Source organism: Brassica napus, chromosome C2 (genome assembly GCF_020379485.1).
Source record: "Brassica napus cultivar Da-Ae chromosome C2, Da-Ae, whole genome shotgun sequence".
In the NCBI taxonomy this organism is placed as follows: domain Eukaryota; kingdom Viridiplantae; phylum Streptophyta; class Magnoliopsida; order Brassicales; family Brassicaceae; genus Brassica; species Brassica napus.
Window position 1 is genome coordinate 15,024,920 of NC_063445.1, and position 19,201 is coordinate 15,044,120.

The 19,201-nt window shown below is 34.7% G+C and overlaps 3 protein-coding genes and 1 pseudogene across 8 annotated transcripts; 1 reads left to right on the forward strand and 3 right to left on the reverse strand.

Annotated features, from left to right (window-relative positions):
• Positions 1 to 399: 399 nt before the first annotated feature.
• On the reverse strand, positions 400 to 4,850 carry LOC106441214 (annotated as a pseudogene).
• A 3,116-nt stretch (positions 4,851 to 7,966) lies between these two features.
• Positions 7,967 to 11,332, forward strand: LOC106381331 (cytosolic isocitrate dehydrogenase [NADP]). The gene is made up of 15 exons (XM_013821233.3): positions 7,967 to 8,216; positions 8,736 to 8,779; positions 8,864 to 8,973; positions 9,063 to 9,100; positions 9,173 to 9,250; positions 9,328 to 9,381; positions 9,463 to 9,564; positions 9,680 to 9,765; positions 9,905 to 10,008; positions 10,108 to 10,176; positions 10,260 to 10,375; positions 10,484 to 10,518; positions 10,590 to 10,732; positions 10,817 to 10,939; positions 11,024 to 11,332. The coding sequence occupies exons 1-15, from the start codon at positions 8,168 to 8,170 to the stop codon at positions 11,109 to 11,111; spliced, it is 1,239 nt and encodes a 412-aa protein (XP_013676687.2). The 5' UTR covers positions 7,967 to 8,167; the 3' UTR covers positions 11,112 to 11,332.
• A 1,467-nt stretch (positions 11,333 to 12,799) lies between these two features.
• LOC106441213 (peroxiredoxin-2B) lies at positions 12,800 to 13,864 on the reverse strand. Its single transcript, XM_013883037.3, has 3 exons — positions 13,536 to 13,864; positions 13,284 to 13,363; positions 12,800 to 13,179 (listed from the first exon to the last, which is right to left on the reverse strand). Exons 1-3 carry the CDS (start codon positions 13,820 to 13,822, stop codon positions 12,926 to 12,928), a joined length of 621 nt encoding a protein of 206 aa, XP_013738491.2. The 5' UTR covers positions 13,823 to 13,864; the 3' UTR covers positions 12,800 to 12,925.
• Positions 13,865 to 15,780: 1,916 nt separating this feature from the next.
• LOC106441212 (eukaryotic translation initiation factor 3 subunit J) lies at positions 15,781 to 17,649 on the reverse strand. Of its 6 annotated transcripts, none has more exons than XM_013883034.3 (7): positions 17,500 to 17,649; positions 17,197 to 17,253; positions 16,992 to 17,116; positions 16,784 to 16,911; positions 16,559 to 16,706; positions 16,324 to 16,483; positions 15,781 to 16,139 (listed from the first exon to the last, which is right to left on the reverse strand). In XM_013883034.3, the coding sequence occupies exons 2-7, from the start codon at positions 17,207 to 17,209 to the stop codon at positions 16,048 to 16,050; spliced, it is 666 nt and encodes a 221-aa protein (XP_013738488.1). In that variant the 5' UTR covers positions 17,210 to 17,253; positions 17,500 to 17,649; the 3' UTR covers positions 15,781 to 16,047. The 6 variants fall into 6 exon arrangements, with proteins under 6 accessions (XP_013738488.1, XP_013738490.1, XP_048604188.1 ...); XM_013883036.3 differs by having other exon boundaries at positions 17,197 to 17,235; positions 17,500 to 17,603; XM_048748231.1 differs by having other exon boundaries at positions 17,434 to 17,535.
• Between the last annotated feature and the right edge of the window lie 1,552 nt (positions 17,650 to 19,201).

The window sequence follows — 19,201 nt, forward strand, 5'->3', positions numbered from 1 at the left end:
TTGGCATTAACCAATGTAACCCTTAGCTCTCTATATCTAAGGAGTTGTGGACAATAACAAAGGAGAACAAAAAAACTATTTTTTGATATCGTATCTTAGTTCATAACAAGAGTGAGAGTTTGATTATCTTATCCTACAAAAAAAAGTTTTGTAATTCAAGATTCGGAATAGGATCAAAATATTTTTTAAGAAAAGTGCTCGCATATTTGACTCAGTCATTTCAAATTAATAGTTCAGATCTTTCGGGTTATCAACCCAATTAACCTCACAGGTTATGAAGCACCTCAATGAAGCGTCTCCCTGAAATTCTCAGCTTCATTTGGAGGTTCATCATAATAAATTAGTGTGGTTTATTCTGTGGTTATCTGAGGATCTTCTAGTATGGATAAAGTCGATATATATTCCAATGTATGTTCACATAAAAATCAAATTTTAAAAGGTTGATTACCGAGAGGTCATATTGGTTACTAACGAAGGAAGAAAAACTACATCACATGATGTAAAGTAGCACATAATACGTAGATTTCAGACAGGTGTAGAAAAATGAAAAAGTAAAAAAGAAAGCAAAGGAGAGGAAAGCCCTCCTAAACACATATAGTCCGTAGTACAATAAAAAAAGTGCAAATCCATATTGAACTTCACATTAAATATAAGACATATGGTTGAAACAGCTAACAGCAACAGAAAGCCCCAATTTCTTCAACATAAAACTATCTTGAACGCTGAAAACTTTTTCATCAACTATGTTTTTCTCCTTCTTCTTCTTCCAAATATTTTTCTCACTACAGCATTTCGTAATTAGTATTTTTCCCCGATCGTTACAATCTCCTTCACTGCGTTGGTTTTCATTGGAGTTACCTCCTTGATTAGCACAGTATATTAATAAGAGGATATGAACGAAACCAATAAATACGCAAATCTTCTCCACGGTCCAAGAATTTTGGAGACAAAGCTGTCAATTCGCGGATTAATCTGCTTAACGACATGAACCTCCTCTGTTAGTTTCTTCTCATGTCCACAGTTTACGGTACCCGTTGGATTTATGTAAACAATTACGGTTTGAGATGGTACAATCTGTTGAAAGCATGTATTGGTTACCTGACGAGTTGTAACAGACAATCCATGGCTAACCTCAACTTTGTTAACCATCTCAAAACGAGGTGAACTCGTTGCGTCATGATCATTGTTGTTTATCTTGTCCGAATTATTGGCGTTGAGTTCGTTTTCGGAGAACTCAAGTGTGTAAACATCATCCACATCTCCATTGTTGTTAACTCCCTCACCATCTCCAATTAAACAAATATAAAAATTATTAGTAAGACAAATTCAATAGCTATACCTACTGCATGGAGCTCTACAGCTATAAGAGAAGCTTTCCACGGAAAATGCAACTCAAAGTTACGAGGCAAGTCTGGTTCTAGGACGAGGAACTAAATTAACTTGCTATGGTCCCAAGCCAGACGAGACTAACTCAAAACAGCAAAAGTCAAATGCGGAACATATTTGATGAGCAGAAGTTACCTTGATGTTCATGACTATCCTTACGATAACTCCAAATATCTTCTATAGGAACTACTGTGGAGTGTTCTTCAATGAAGCTCTGGAAATTGGAGTACAAGATTAAATTTAGATAACGCACTCTATCATGTTTTTATTATGAGTTTTATTCAAGAATTAATAAGTTAGAAAAAAGGAAAAATATATATTATGTATAAAGTATTTTGCAAGTATTAGAATACCTATGAGCACCACTACCTTTTCTAGTTCCTTGTTTGATACTCCTACCCATCTCAAGTTCTCGACAATTCTCTCTTCCTTAAACCTCCCATCATGCGCTTGCATATCAACAGCCTTCATGTTCGCCTCTACCCATGAACCTGAGGCTTTTTCTCCGGGATAGCAAACGTCTCCCTGAAAGTTTCCGGAAGCAGAAGCAAATTCCCATGAGCCTAGACTGTTGTGTGGCTCGTGAGAAGCTTGAGCTAATGCTATGATCTTGCTCAACATTTGATCCGTGTCATTAGCTACATTGGTTCCCAAATGTTCGCTATGTGCGAGATCTTCAACGTGGAGTGGTGGCGCTGGCGGCAACATACGATTTTTTAGTCTTCCACACTCGAACGCTATCTCGGCCTATTTTGTGCAGAGAATTAGATCAATTAAAGATTAGTTTGAAACGAATTAAAATTTACGTTAGATTTTACATTCTTTAAGATAATATAAGTAAATGATCTTGTTACCTTCGAGGGAGGATATGTGATTGTTCCATATTGAGAACAAAACTGTGACTGTGCTGGGAAGTTAAAAGACGTGTCATGCGACATAAAATGACTCCATTTGTTCTCTATCGTTTCCATATCGGACGAAGAAATGTTACCCAGTTGAGTTAATCCGTGATCGGGTGAGACCGGATATCCCGAGTTTTCTAGGTTTTCATACATTCCATCAGAATACAAACAAGTACTAGAAGTAGATTGTTCACTATTAGTCGTTGCTTTCTTCCTCTTCATGCCATGATGTTGTTCTTCTAACTTGTTGGCTAAAGCACTCTTCTTGAATACTCGACAAAGTGCATACGCATCCTGAAATGTTTATGCATTCATTTAAATTATAATAAATCAATAAAATTGTAAGAGAATATCATCTTTATGATGTTTTGTTATCTACCTGTATGCCGGACTTGGAGTCGCATTCTTGCTCTTCAAGACGGTACTCATGCATGACCCAATCGGTACGAGAGCCGTGAGGCGCTCGTCCTCGATAATAAACTAGCGTTTTCTTTGTTCCGACAGTCCGCAAATGGGAAGTAACTTTACGATCTTTTCCTGTGGCTTTCCAGTAACCTGCTTTTGTCGCCCGGTTAGTTCTGGATCCATTGGGATATTTCCGGTCTCGGGGACTGAAGAAAAACCATTCTAGGTCTTTACTTGGGAGCAAGGACTTCCCTGCAAATTTTACAAATCATATTAAGAGAACATATGAATTAGGTCTATTCAACAATTACTTTGAATAGGTTCTTAATATGAGAATCAAAAAGATTAAATAAAAGACAAAAGGAGAACACTTTTTTATAAAACAAAAGTTGAGGGTGAATGAGAAGCTTCCGAAACCCTAAAGCACATGCCAAATCGTAATTGTGTTACTTTTTTTTCCTTTTTTTGTATCTTCTTACCTTTTTGACTCGGTCTTCCGAATTTGTCTCACTATCCACCGCATCTCTCGGTTTTATTACAATCCTCTTAAAGAATAAATGTAAGAACATGATTATCAGGAATTCTTACTGGGTTTTTTTAGTGCGTGGCTCCCCACAAAACTCCTAAGGATCGGTTACAAAAACTACTAATTAAGAACGGATCTTAGTGAGTTTCTTACACTGTTCGCGGGCCCCACTAACTCGTGACGGCCCGCGATTAGTTTGCTTTTTAATTTTTTTTTTTTTTTTTTTTTAAAAACTAAGAAACCCATTGGGTCTAAGGGTGGGTCCAATATAAAGTTGGCATTGTTTTTTTTTTTATGAACTATAAAGTAGGCATTGTTTATTATTTTTAGTTAATAAAGCCTTCAAGTTCGATGCGTGTCTGGAAATACATAACTTGGTGTTTCTAGAGAGAAACACTCATCCTGGTCTTCAATAAAGATATTGTGAAAATGTGGCGGGGGACCCCACTTACACGTAAACATTTTTTAAAAACTAGAAACTAGTGTTGGAAGAGAAAAAAACATATATATATATATATATATATATATATATATCTTTGAAAATAACGTACACGAAATGTCTCTTCTGATCCTAGGGCTATTCTTATCAATAGATATGTTCACACAATCACACTATGTAGTTTTTATAAAATGAAGTTATTTTGAAGTCCAAAAAACCGATCTTGCAATAATTATCAATTAGATGATTAATGATATATATGAAAAGCAACGAGACAGAGTTTTTTTTTTTCCTTTTGCTATGCTATATTGCCTCAAATATTCCTTTTTAGAATGAGATACAAAACATGTCCATGTATAAACGATGTAGACTTTTAATTGGTATTTTTCTTGATCCCGATGATAACAATGATTTGCATCTTAAGAGAACAATAATAAATTAATAAGGGGAAAGAGAGATAAATACCGGGTAAATCCCAGGGCTCGCATTTGTAGAGATCAATCTCGGGAATTATTTCTAATTCGATCGTCCGGCCATTAATCTTTCGTTTGAGGTAGTAGATGACAAGCTCTTCGTCTGTTGGATGAAACCGGAAACCAGGAGGCATTGAAACAGGAGCCATATCTACTTCCTGGCTAGAAGCTAATGATAAAGAAATATATTAAAGAGATAAATGTGAACATATATAGAACTTGCGAGTTGAGAGAGCAAAGGAGAAGGAGAGTTGGGATTGTAAAGAGAGTTATATAAGAAAGAGAAGCGTAATATAAGGGTTTGAATTCGATCGATCAACGATGGAACTGTAAGAAAGACAAAAAGAGATTAAAACTATGTAAAGAAGCTGAAAAAGCATTTTGAGTCGGTTGCCAATTGCAAACCCCACAACATCTTTTGCACTTTATCTTTTCTTTTACTTTAATGTGTTTATTTTATCCATTATTTTATATCTTTTCCCCGTAAATTTGATTCTCATTAAGCTTTTTCGGTTAGATGTTAAACATATTAGAAAAACACGTTAACATAAGTTTCAAAATTAAAAAAATGTTAACATATAAATAGTTTTTTTGTTGTTTATACATGTGTTAACTAGGTGTTTCACCCATAGATGCAGACATGAACATTTTGTAATTACTTATTAATACATTATTTACTAACTAAAAGACTATAATAATACATTATTATATATGTTTTCTTTTTTCAACCAATTATTATTTATATTTTCATTTGAACATTTTTACGTATATTTTTTTGAAAATTTCTTTGTACACTATATTTATTATTAATAGGTCAATCTTTAACATCATTCAATATATTCTCTTTTCAATTATATAAAATTAAGAATTTTACTTCATTAATATTTAGTTATATGTGTTTTCTTTTTTTAAAACAATTATTAAATATATTTCCAGATAACAACATAGTATATATTATCTTTTTATTTTAAAATATATATATTTGGATTTTGGATAATAATAATAATAATTATTAGTTTTAATCACTTGTCTAATCAAAATAATTTAAATTCTTTTTTATTTTATAGGTAATTTATATATTTTATTCATTAATGGTATAAACGATATTAACCACTCGAACTTTTAACGTGAAAGATCGGATTCGAAAAATCACTTCGCAAATAATAATATAGATATGTAAGGAAAACAAGTAGGAAATTTTTTTAACAAAATATAATTTAATAAAAAGAAATAAAAATATAATTTTATTGCTTCATAAGTATATTAAATATAAAACGTATATATTAAATACTATTTCATTTTATTTTTTTAACCTGGATTAAGAATTCCTGTAATGAACTGTTATATATATATGAATTTATTTAAAATAATTTTGATATATAAAACTTTTATTATTAAATTTATTTATTGTAAATTTATTGATTTAACATCTTATATATTTATATACAGTTTTAAATTTTAAATGAAAATTTGTTTTGTCTAAACGAATGTGTTTCAAATAAAAAAATACAAATACACTATAATCTGTTAATTAAGTTATTTTATATTAATAAAAATATTTTAGCATTTAACCTTCAAATAGTTAATTTTTATAAATTATTTGAGTGTTTTAATCAATTTTTATTTTATCAAATAATTTGTATTAAGATTTAATTAAAATGTGAGACCTAATTTTAATATTGCTTTGACACAAGTTGAAACATTTTCTCTACCAGATTATTGCAGGATGTTTATCGGTGAGGAAAATTTTGTTGAATCGTGGGATTCAATGTGACACTAGCTGTGAGAGATGTGGTGCGGAAGAAGAATCTATAAACCATGTTATATTTGAATGCCCTCCAGCGATTCATGTATTTATCAAGAATTCCGACATCACTAGATATGTTTCCTATGAGATCAGTCTTTGCAAACATGGATTATTTGTTTTGGAAGATTTCATCATACATAGAGGATGCTTAATATGCTTGGATCATATTGTATATTTGCAAAGGACAAAACAACAAGATTTTTTATGTTATTGACAAAGATCCTAAAGATACTCTAAGATTAGCAGAAACAAAAGTTACACTATGGAACTAGGCCAATTACAACAAGTACAAAATGGTTCGCATGTGAGTTTGGGAGATATCCAAGATGAACGTATGAGAATAGGGAGATGGTGTTTTACAAATGGGTCTTGAAAAATAAAGAATTTTTTCTGGTCATGGTTGGTATAGTACACTTGAATGTTTTGATGGATTGATGGAGGCCAGAAACATAAGAAATAGTATATCTGCACTTCACACGAAATATGAAGCCTTTATATATATGGCCAATGGAATGTATGCGAAATCTACGATAATTTCACGTAACATTTGCGCCAGATTATTCGCAACTGGTGAAGATGGTTTTGGAACTAGAAGAATGACAACTTTTGCATCCTACCTCGAAGAAATACAATAGATGAAGGAGAGTTTCATAACATTCATGATCACACATGTACCCAGACTCAAAACAAAAAGGTGAATAGCCTTGCACGTGGTGCTCGTATCTAACCGTCTCAAATTGTTTACATTGACACAGAGTCCCATGTTTGGTTAGCAGAGTCTTAATCGAGTCTGTTTATTCTGATGACAAAAATACAGAATTTTAACTATTATATTGTTTAGAAACATGAATAGTAGTATTTAAAACATGAATATATGATCGTAAGGTACTGTGGGATAAAAATACTTGTTCAACACGTTGTCTTTGTAACAATGGTGCAGAGTCAACAAATCATATGTTCTTCCAGTGCGATTCTCTGGAAAAAATCGGAGTAATCTCACGAAAGGCATGTTTGGACACCACCACACCTCTGATTGATTGAATACTGTCTAGGAACTTGCAAAAAACGAATTGGACTGCCAACGGTTTTTCCTTATACGCTATGCATTTCATATCACAATTCACTCTGTCTAGATGGAAAGGAATATGCATAACCATGGAGACCCCCCCCCCCTTTCCTCGCTTTCCCCCCCTTTCCTCGCTTTCCTCGATCCACAAGACAGCTGACAAGAACATTCACAATCGCCTCTCTCTACTGGTGAACTCTCGAGAGAAGAAGTACGAGGGGATACTTCGTCTTTGGTAAAACACATGTGTTTAAGAAATGAGTTTCTGTAAATATTAAAATTTTATCACCATCGTTGCACTCGTAAAACAGAGCTTTTGATGAATACAATTAAACATTCATTCCAAAAAAAAAACATAACATTTAAATACTCATAATATGTGATTTGATTTTTCTGAGAATTTGGTGACGTGCTCTAATCATGGAGAAGTTTGCGAGATGCTCCAAGTTCGAGGAATGGGTGACGTGTTCCAAAGGAGAGGAAGTATGCAACATGCTCCGAGCGGGTGAAGATCACTGAGAGAGAAGAAATGGGCGATGTGATCCAAGCCCTAGGAATGGGCAATGTGGTTCGAATGAGAGGAAGTGGGCGATGTAGTCCAAAAACAGGAAGTGACGACGTGGGTGAACGGCTCAGTCTCATCTTTTGTTTTGTTTTTTTCGTTCTGCGTTGATGGTTAGTTGTTTCGTTTTGCGATAGATTTTTATATAAAATCTTTTCAAAATTAGTTTTGCAGAAGTAAAATGAACATATTTGTTTTAAAATCCAACATTATTGTAATAATATAATTTGATATTGTGATTAAACATATTCTACCGAAAAAATTCAGGAGAAATACATTCCTAAATGCACAATTTCGTATCCACATCACACTCCCCTCCTTCCATTCTAGAACAAGTGGGCAGTAGATCGAAGAAATGAAAGAGGGGACAAAACTGGAATAAAGTAATAATTAATGGGGTCCAAAAATAAATTTCCAAAATCCTAAAAAAGAGAAGCATAAATAGAACCTCCCTCTCCCCCTGCACACCCTTTTTCACCTACTCCACTCACCACCATCGACCATCTCTGTCTCCCGCCGGAACCACTTCTCTCGTTTGTAGATCGCCGAAGATTAGAACGTCCAATCCGGTCGTCTGGATCCGTATATCTAACGAAAAACCATGGCCTTTGAGAAGATCAAGGTTGCAAATCCCATCGTCGAGATGGATGGTGAGATGAGATCTCTCTCTCCCTCTCTCTCTCTAGATTTTCTTAGTTCAGATCTTTTCGATGCGAAAATGAAAAAAAAACGTATTACATTTCACTTGCCTCGTTTTTATCGAAGTTCCGTTCTTTCGTTCTGATCTGCTAGCTAGAGTACAAGCATGTGTAAACTAGTTTTTACTTCCATGCTAGATTTGGTTTTTGTGTTTGTTTCGAACGTGCCTTACGTTTCAGTGTCAGGAGATTTTTATATTGCTGAACTATTTGATCGACATCGAGAAATAGCTTCGATGTTTGTTTCGAACACTCTCAGAAAATTAGACCGGTGTGTTCATTGCTCTGTCTCTTCGTAATATCAAAGAATGCTGATTTTTCAGCTATTGTTTTTTTTTTCTTTTATTTAATTTAGCTGTTGACTTGTTGACGCTTCTTGTGCTAGTTGCTTAGTCCTTTGATTAAAAACGTTTTGTATCTTTTACTCACACACACACTTTATTCTTCTCCTTGGTCTTGTGTAATAATTAGGTGATGAAATGACCCGAGTTATCTGGAAGTCCATCAAGGATAAGGTACAAGAGCTCTCTCTACCCACGCCTTCATTTTATTTTCGCATTTATTTTTTTTTTAATTTCGTTTGCTTAAATGTTTTTCAGCTTATTACCCCTTTCGTGGAGTTGGATATCAAGTACTTCGACCTTGGCCTTCCTCACCGTGATACTACCGATGACAAAGTTACTATCGAAAGCGCTGAAGCCACTAAGAAGTATGTGTTTCTTACTCTACCTTATGTTGAATCTCTGCTATACTGTGTGGAATATTTATTAATCTTTGATGCTTGTAATTTCGTTTTAGGTATAATGTTGCAATCAAGTGTGCCACCATCACTCCAGGTCTGCTTTAACAAATATATTTGTTTAGCTGTTGAGTTTCGTTTTACTAATTATTGATCTTCTCCACCGCAGATGAAGGCCGTGTCACTGAATTTGGCTTGAAGCAGATGTGGAGAAGTCCAAATGGAACCATCAGGAATATTCTGAATGGTAAGAAATTCAAAGTTGTATGTTTACCCTGTCCAGTATCATTCTCCGTTGCCTTACACTTCGTTTGTTCCTCGCAGGAACTGTTTTTAGAGAACCAATTATCTGCAAAAATGTTCCCAAGCTTGTCCCAGGTAAATTATTGATAATGGCCTAGTTGCACATTAGCAATTATATTGCCAAAGGGTTCTGAGAATGTGTCTTGTTTTCTCCAGGCTGGACGAAGCCCATCTGCATTGGAAGGCATGCTTTTGGTGATCAGTACCGTGCCACTGATGCTGTTATCAAGGGTCCAGGAAAACTGACTATGACTTTTGGTAAAACTTACTACCTCTCATTTGGGATGGTACTGTATAATTTTGAAAATATCATTCTGTTTTTTCTTTCATATTCATTGGTTCTGATAAATTCTGTAATGTCTTTGATTTTCAGAGGGAAAAGATGGGAAAACTGAAACTGAAGTGTTCACATTTACCGGTGAAGGCGGTGTTGCTATGGCCATGTACAACACTGATGAGGTATACTAACACTTTACACTCTCTTCCAACTACAGTCAAACTTGTTCTTTTGGAGATTGTCCTCTAAAGATCTAATTTTATATTTATGTTTTGTTTTTTTTTAACATCGTTATATATTTATGTTTCCTTTAAAATACAGTCCATCCGTGCTTTTGCTGAGGCATCGATGAACACTGCTTATGAGAAAAAGTGGCCACTTTATCTCAGCACAAAGAACACCATTCTTAAGAAATACGATGGCAGGTATGTGAAAGTTCGTTTCCGTTATTTTTTACCATATATACTTTTTGCTCTATCCATATCCATATTTGATGTTGGTTGCATTTGTGCTTTACTATGAAGATTCAAAGACATCTTCCAGGAAGTATATGAAGCCAGCTGGAAATCAAAGTATGAGGCTGCTGGAATATGGTGAGTCGATTACTTTTTTTTTCATCCTTGTCTTGTGTATGTTGGCTTTGATCGAGGAGGATCTAAATGATCGAACTGGTCAGGTATGAACACCGTCTCATTGATGATATGGTGGCTTACGCTCTGAAGAGTGAGGGAGGCTATGTGTGGGCATGCAAAAACTATGATGGTGATGTCCAAAGTGATTTCCTGGCACAAGGTTTGTGTGATGCTGATAATTGAACATGCCTTGAGCTGTAATTTTTTTGGTATTCACATAAAATTTTGTTAGGTTACTTGTTAGCTAATAATTTCTTAAAATGTGTAGGATTCGGGTCACTTGGATTGATGACATCTGTTCTGGTAAATAACATGACACATGTTCCCTTTGAGTTGCTGATTCTAAGTTTGTGCTCTTACCACGGTTGTGTTAGGTCTGCCCGGATGGAAAGACGATTGAAGCTGAAGCAGCTCATGGAACGGTAACTCGTCACTACAGGGTACACCAGAAAGGTGGGGAGACCAGCACAAACAGCATAGCCTCCATCTTTGCTTGGACTCGTGGACTTGCACACAGGTAACGAGAAAAGCATCCTTCATGCTTCTAAAGGAAGATGATGATTATATATAAAACGAATGAAAATATCTGCTGTTTGAACAGGGCTAAGTTAGATGACAACTCAAAACTCTTGGAATTTACCGAGAAGCTTGAAGCTGCTTGTGTGGGTACTGTGGAGTCTGGAAAAATGACAAAAGATCTTGCACTCATCATTCACGGCTCGAAGTAAGTCACAAAGACTTGTTCATTCCACGTTTCTCACCAAGGTTGCTTCAAATGATTTATGATTTGTTTTCTTTTTTTTTTCAGGCTCTCAAGGGACACTTACTTGAACACAGAGGAGTTCATCGATGCAGTTGCAGATGAGCTCAAGACAAGACTTGGCGTCAAAGCTTAAGAAGTTTGGGTCAGTTACCTCAGTCATAAGTGTCTTATTTGGTGGGTTTGTGAGAGTGGAAGAAAGAAATAAAAGAGAGAACGTTTACTTAATGGGAATAATGAGAACGATTTGTTTCATCTCCTATAATATTTTCCAAACATTGTGACATGCTTCCTTTTTTTTAGTTGTCTTTGATTTTCGTGACTCTTTCCATTGATTCGAGTTGATGTTATTCCTTAGTGCATTGCCTATATATTGCTGTATGTCGTGATAAGAAGGTAACGGCGGTGGTCTTCTGATAAGGAGAAACATAATCTGACCTGGAAGGAATTGCATGGGATAAAATTACAAATCCTGGGAAAACGAGAAGACGAGACCTCGGATTTAGCTTTGATTTCAAAACAGAGCCGGAGGATTCTTCCGAATCCGCATTTTGCGTCTACAGAGCTAAGTACTTTTATAATCTTTCCATAAACCAATAAAAAAAAAAAAAAAAAACAACATGGACCAATCTTATATATTAAAACAGAAGTGACAACCGGCCTTGATTCATGTGTGATTTTTTAAAAAATGGATCTAATGGACTTATTCTTAAAAAATCATGTAACATTTAATCTCTAATCTTATCATTTAAATTTTGGACCTACCAAAAAATTTTATTGGACTATCAATAACTGGATTTAAACAATAGATGATCCATTGGATTTATTGGGCTATCAATAAAATGTTTAATTATTTACTTGATAATATAAATCTATGAAGTGAAGTTTAATTTTTAAAAAACTTTCTAAATTTGTGAAATGTTACAATATCTTTGAGTATGACAATAAAACAATATTTTACTAATTTTTATATATATAGTTACGATTTTAATAATGAAATAATAATCCGAAAATATATATATATATATAGAAGAAGATACAAATACATGTGAAAGTTTAAAATAATTTATTCAATAAAAAAAATATGCCGTAAACTTATTATGTTTTAAAAATTGATAGACACATATATTATAATATATACTAATTTAGAATTCAAAACAAAATATTTATATAAAAATAAATGAAAACAAAAATCTGCGCGGTTGCGCGGATCGAGATCTAGTACTCTATTATTAAGCCAGATACCAGATAAGTGGGAATATATTTATCTGTGGGTGATTTCAAGGATTTTAGAACTTTATTTATTACTTTTTTGTCAAAACAAATATCCATTATTTTTGTAAGGTGAAGAAATGCAATAGTCTTTTGGGTTTTTATTATTTTTTTTTTCTTTTTGCAGTTTTAAGAACACAGTTCCATAGATTTTAGCTTTTCTCCTTCAAAGTTGGTTTTGTAAAATATTGTGAATGCAATTTTGGGAAGAATATTTATGTGAATTTTTAGGAGTTTCAGCGAGTGAAGGGAATGTAAAACACAATAACACAAAACACATGACTTCTCTAATGCAGATGCAGAGCATGACACCAACTATTCTTTACTTGGCGAGTATTACGGACAAGTAGACTGCCAAGTAATAAAAAGCATGATACCAACCATTCTATCACAAATCTCGGGTAGCCTAACTTGTAGGTAAGTTTAAAGTACATGTCCATCTCATATAGTCTCGACCAGAATGCAAATATTTGGTATGTATCCTTCAAATTTATGAATTACTCAAAACTTCATTCATAAATTCGACAACAAGAAGAGCCAATAGTTTAAATATTAAATAAGCAACTTAAACCGCTTTATTATTATTCCTAATTTATCGTCAGAAATCAGGCCAGAGATACACTCTTTACTACTATCACATGCAGCGGTTCTTCATACACACAAACGATAAAGAGTTTCTTAGAGAGCCTTGAGGATATCATCGGCGCTGGAAATTGTGAACTCGCCGCCAGATTCAACGTTGGCAACAGTGACCTTGAGGTTATCAATCAACAGAGCAAATCTCCTTGACCTAACACCAAGACCCTTGTCCTTGAGGTCGAGCTCGAGTCCAAGAAGCTTCGTGTATTCTCCTGAACCGTCTGCCACAAACTTCACATGCTTGTTCTCCGGGTACGTCTTCCCCCATGCCTTCATCACAAACGGATCATTAACTGCAAACAAATCAATGCAAAATGATGTTATCGTTACAATCAGACCAAACATCATATACTTTTGAATATGATAAGAATACACACACTATTTTATCAACACTCACCACTAAAGCAAATGATCTCGTCAACGCCCTTTGACTTAAGCTCCTCTGCTTTCTCAATGAATCCAGGCACATGCTTCATGCTAATCCAGGAAAAACAAAACACAAGTCAACAAGATTCATCAGCTTAGAATCAAAACCCAGATCTCCACTGACATACACAACTCATAGATCTGAAAACCCTAATCTCAGAGACAAGATCTCAAAATCGAATAAGTCTCCCAGATCTATTACGTAGTGTGTGGAGGAGTTTACCTGCAGGTGGGGGTGAAAGCACCAGGGACACCGAAGAGGATGACCTTCTTACCGGCGGCGAGGGAGTGAACGGAGACAGTCTGGAGCTGATCGTTCTCGTCGAAGAAGGAGATAGATCCTTCAGGTACAACATCGCCGACAGCAATCGGAGCCATGGAGGAGGTCGGCGGAAAGGAAGCGCAGAAAAGTATAAAGAGTTTTGTCGGAAGTGATAATGAAACGCTGTCTGAAGAGTTGGACTTGAGAGAAAATGAATATATAGGAGTTTGGATAGTTAATGTGCCCATCCGTAATTAAATTTAACCATTGACTGTCACGTAAAATTCTATTGGCTGTTACTTTATGATTCTTGACCAGTACTCAAAATTAAATACTATTCCAAAAATACAACAATAAGTTCTTGGTAGTCAAACCTAGGTCTAGGCATTTCGGGTATCAGTTCGATTTGAATATTTTGGATATCGGATAGTCCGATAGGGGACTAAAGAATTTATTTACCACCTCACATATTTTCGGCTCAGGTTCGGTTCGAGTAGTACACTATGAACCGGAAAATAGCCGGAAAAATAAGCTCTCATTTGGTTTTGGTTCAGTTATTTCAGGTAGTTCGGGTAACTCAAGTTAAATATCGGGTAGTTTGGGTAAATATCGAATAATTAGGATGATTTAGATAAAAATCTCAAATATTTCGGATTACTTTGGATATTTCACATAGAAATATCTGGATACTTTCGGGTAGTTCGGATATTTTATAATAGTAAGTTTTCTTAAAATATTTTTGATACTTTTAATAGATTTTTAAATTATATATATATATATATATTTAGTTATGTTATATGTATATATAATTAATATTTTTATATATTCGAGTATCCGTTCCATTCTCGTTTTGGTTCCAATTCGATTCTATTGTTTCGGATATAGAAATATATAAACCATTTGGGTATTTGAGAGTTTCGGTTAGATTCCGGTTTCAGATATTTCGGTTCGGTTCCGCTTCGGATCTTTGGTTCCGTTTTTGTTGAGGCCTAGTCAAACCCTTACAAAAGTTACCTTCTTTATTTTTCGGATAACATGGGAAGAAAAACTTGACAATTGTGAAGTAAATTTATTGGTACCTGAAGGATACATCTGATGTTAGTCTTGTCTGTGGAGGAGAGACTCCACGACTGATTATATGCTATTCTGATTCTGATTATGCTGGAGATGTGGACAACAAAAAATCTTTGAAAGGTAATTTGTTCACCTTGGGCAGTTATGTGGTTAGCTGGAAGGCGACTCTATATTCAACAGTGCTAACAGAAGCTGCAAGGGAAGGAAAAATTGCTGAGACGATTGATTAGTGATATCGGTTTACATCACAATCAAGCTATTGTGTATTGCGACAGATTTGAGTGATATGCTTAGCCAAGGATCATATTCATCATAAGAGAACCAAACATATTGATGTGTGGTATCCCGTTTTGCCAGATGAGAAGTGAACTATGAAGAAAGTGAGAACTGCATATAATCCTACTTGCATTTTCACTAAGTTTGTTCCTCAAAGCAAGTTTAATAATTGCTTGGACTTGTTGAACATCTCGACACGTTAGTCTGGTACGAACGGCCATATGGTCTGAAAGGATATCTTACCTGAAGAGGCATCTGGTCCAGAAGGAGATTCGTTGATGTGCTTTGAATCTTGATGTTGAATCTAGTTAATGGATTGCATCAAGTGCTCTTCATCAAGTGTATTGCATAAGTTGTTGGAAGTTGCATGGTATTATTGGACTTAATATCTACAAGTCTAATGTGGGGTTTGTATTCTTGTAACCCTCATATGAGTTATACATAGCCTCTAAATAATAAAATTTCTCCTTGCATTGCATGTGGGGGTATGCAACTTAGCGAACCACATTAATCACTGTGTTTTTCATTTCTCGCCTTTATACTTATATTTACGCATATGTTCCTTCACAGAGACCTAGCGAGCTATCTCGGCTCATCTTATTACTCCAATTCGGATTAGCGTATTGGTGACGGTGGGGAGACCTAGCGAGCAATCTGGCGCATCCCATCAATCCAATTCAGATTTGCGTAATGGTGACAGTGTTCCATAATGTCAGCGAGAGATGAGAGACCATAAGCGCATACAATTCCCATGAAATGCCTACCTCCAAGAACAATGGTATATAAGTGGTAAGCTATTAAGACTCTGTAACAACAGACCCTCTATATAAGTGGGAAGCTATGATAGAGAGAACCATGAGCAAAGATAAGACATTTGTATTACCATTATACGAGAATTGATTAAAGTATTAGCTTTTTAACCAACAGAAAAGAAACAAAACATGACTCTGTAGAGAATGTCTCCAGACCACACAGACCAAAACCCATAAAGCAAGACTTCTTTGTTCCAACTATATATATCCCAGAATTAAGAAACTTTTGCTCTTCTTCCCGAGAGATAATGATGAAACAGACGCCAGGCAATCGAAACTGTATTCCCTCACAATCACAAAGCTCTTGTAATCTACATGAAGTCAAAGTCGTCCATGGCATCATAAGGACCAGCTACTAGATCGTCATCGGCCTTATCTACAATAAGTTGTTTCTTCTTGCCACCTGATGAAATAAATAAAAAAAACCCATTTAATGATCACAAAAAGTTTATCCACAGTAACTAATTTAAGCCAAATATAAACTGCTATAGTGCTATAAGCAGAGGCATGAACAGAAATATATAAAAAGAAATAACTACTCCAAGAATCAAGAGTGAGTTTAGAAAGTGATTTTTCAGTGCATGTACCCGTCTTCTTTCTACCAGCAGCAGCTTCTTTCTCAGCCTTAAGCTTTTCATTTGCTATTGCTGTAACGGACGAAGCAACATCTTTAACATCTGCCGCCTTCATGTTGGTCACCGAAAGTCTCATGACTGCTTTGAGCAATGCGATATAGTGATAACTTTTCTGCAATACAAGTATATGATTCTAAGATGCCACTCGCCCAAAAGCCGAGAGAAGAAACACGGAATGCAACCATACCTCATATGGTCTAAGCCTATGAGAAATCATTTCAGCATATTCCAAAAAGTCAGTTTCAGACTTGGGGATGAACACGTCAAGGCTTTTCTCTTCACCCTTCGTTCCAAAGAGTTCGGCAGTTGCCCTGTAGTCCGCTTCTTCAACAAGCCTGTCAAAGTAAATTAACATAATGTATAAGAAGAACACGTCACAGCCTTTGGTCATCTGTCTCTTAATTTTACATACCTCTGCATGCGAAGTTTCTCAGAGAGAGGATTTAAAGGTTCTTCTTTTGGAGCTTCAGCTGCTTTGCCCTTTTTCTCAACAGCTTTCTTGGGAGGAGCCTTTTGTGGAGCAGGCTTTACCGGAGGCGGCTACACAAAAGTAAATTCAAGTTTCAGAAACTTTAAAGGAACAAGAACAAACCAGAGATGAGAATGAAGAGTTTAAATACGGGAGCAGGTTGGTCGTCATCATCATCCTCCCAGGAGTCCTTAATCTCATTCTCATCTACATCTTCATCATCCCAGTTGCTTTTAAGCACAACTTTTGCTGGAAGTGGTGCAATTTGTTCATCCTCTGAAAAAGCAGCACAGCTCATTAAATTCCACAAAACCAACTCAGAAACATATAAAAGACAGGAGAGTTGTTAGTCTTACCCCAGTCATCCATATTTGGTTGTAGTAAAAAAGACAAAGCTGCTATCACAAATCCAACTGCAAAGCAGCAGAATCAGCCAAATAGTAACAATCAAATCCATACAACTTAACACACGAATAACCAAGCTCATCGAATGTTAATACGACATTACAACAACATTTAATGGTAATTTCTGTAGCGCAATTAACAGGAGATCTTTGAATCTAATCATGCAGAGCTAATCCGAGAAACCCAACCAGAGAACAATCATTTAGAAAGAAGAAACGTTGAGATCTAGGAGCGTTGCGAAAGCAGAAACATACCTTTCAGCCAAAATCGACAGAAAAGAAAGGAGGAGGAAGATGATGAAGACGCGTTTTCGTTGGGATCAAAAGGAAAGGCTAGTCTCCGCGTGGTTTTGTTGGATTTAGAGGTTTCCTTTTGGCCAAATCTCCAAAATATCAAATTTGTAAGTTTATATCACAAAAATAGCACTCAAAAACTAAAATGACCAAAATAACATCTTTCTAAGTTTATCCTTTGAAAATTTTAATTTTTTTATTTTTTAAAAATTGAAATCTTATCCCCAAAACCTCATTTCTCAACTCTAAACCCTAAACCCTAAACTCTAAACTCTAAACCCTAAACTTTAAACCCTAAACCATAAACCATAAACCCTAAACCCTAAACTCTAAACCCTAAACCCTAAACTCTAAGCCCTAAAATCTAAACCCTAAACTCTAAACCCTAAACCCTAAACCCTAAATCCTAAACCGCACCCTTTAACTCTAAACCCTAAGTTTGTCACTTTTGATAAAACATTAAATGCTATTTTGTGACTTTTGATCTTGAATGCTAGTTTGAGAACATAAACTTGATTTAGTGTTATTTTCGTCTTTTTCTCTTTCCTTTTTCCCTTAGATTTACTACCTATTTTTAAGGGCAAATGTCCAAAATAACACATTTCTAAGTTTATATCACAAAAATAGCACTCAAAAACTAAAATGACCAAAATAGCACATTTCTAAGTTTATATCTTATCCCCAAAACCTCATTTCTCAATTCTAAACCTTAAACCCTAAACCCTAAACTCTAAATCCTAAATCCTAAACCCTAAACCCTAAACCCTAAACTCTAAACCCTAAACCCTAAACTCTAAACCCTAAACCCTAAATTATAAACCCTAAACCCTAAACCCTAAACCCTAAACTCTAAACCCTAAACCCTAAATCCTAAACCCCACCCTTTAACTATAAACCCTAAGTTTATGACTTTTGATAAAACATTAAGTGCTATTTTTGTGACTTTTGACTTTGAGTGCTAGTTTGGGAACAAAAACTTGATTTAGTGCTATTTTTGTCTTTTTCTCTATTTTTAATTTCTTTATTCGATATTCACCCTCCTTTTCTGTCAAGTTTTTTTTTTCTTTTTTTTCTTTAACTTATTGACAATTTCTATTAAATTATCTTTAACTCAACTCCAAAATTTTATTTTAGTGTAATTTTGATATAAAACATCTCCGATTAAACATTTAAAATTTACATTATTTTACTGCAATACTATATCACATCAAATTTGGTGTTATACTATTCACTACATTACACCATTCATTTATTTTATTAATTAACTAAATGATAAATAAAATATAATACATAATAGTAATTTAAATATTTATAATAAAATATTACATTTATTAAAATAATTTAGTTAAAAAATGTTATTTATATATTGAAATAGTAAATATTCTTTTTAAATATATTTTATTGTAATACATATTTATGTAATCTATATATATATAAAGATGTTGGTGACCCTCCTGTGATGCCACGTGGAAAGTCGTACATCCTAGAAGCGACACCTGTCCCCTTTCACAAAAACGATGCGTTTCATTTATTTTTGTTTGTGTTCCGTCTGGGTTTTCGTTTTTTCTGTTGTCATTATTTTAGTTTATAAAGTCCAGTCCACTAAGAATTAACTCCAAATGTATATTCGAGACTTATACATATTGGACTACTTTGTTAAATT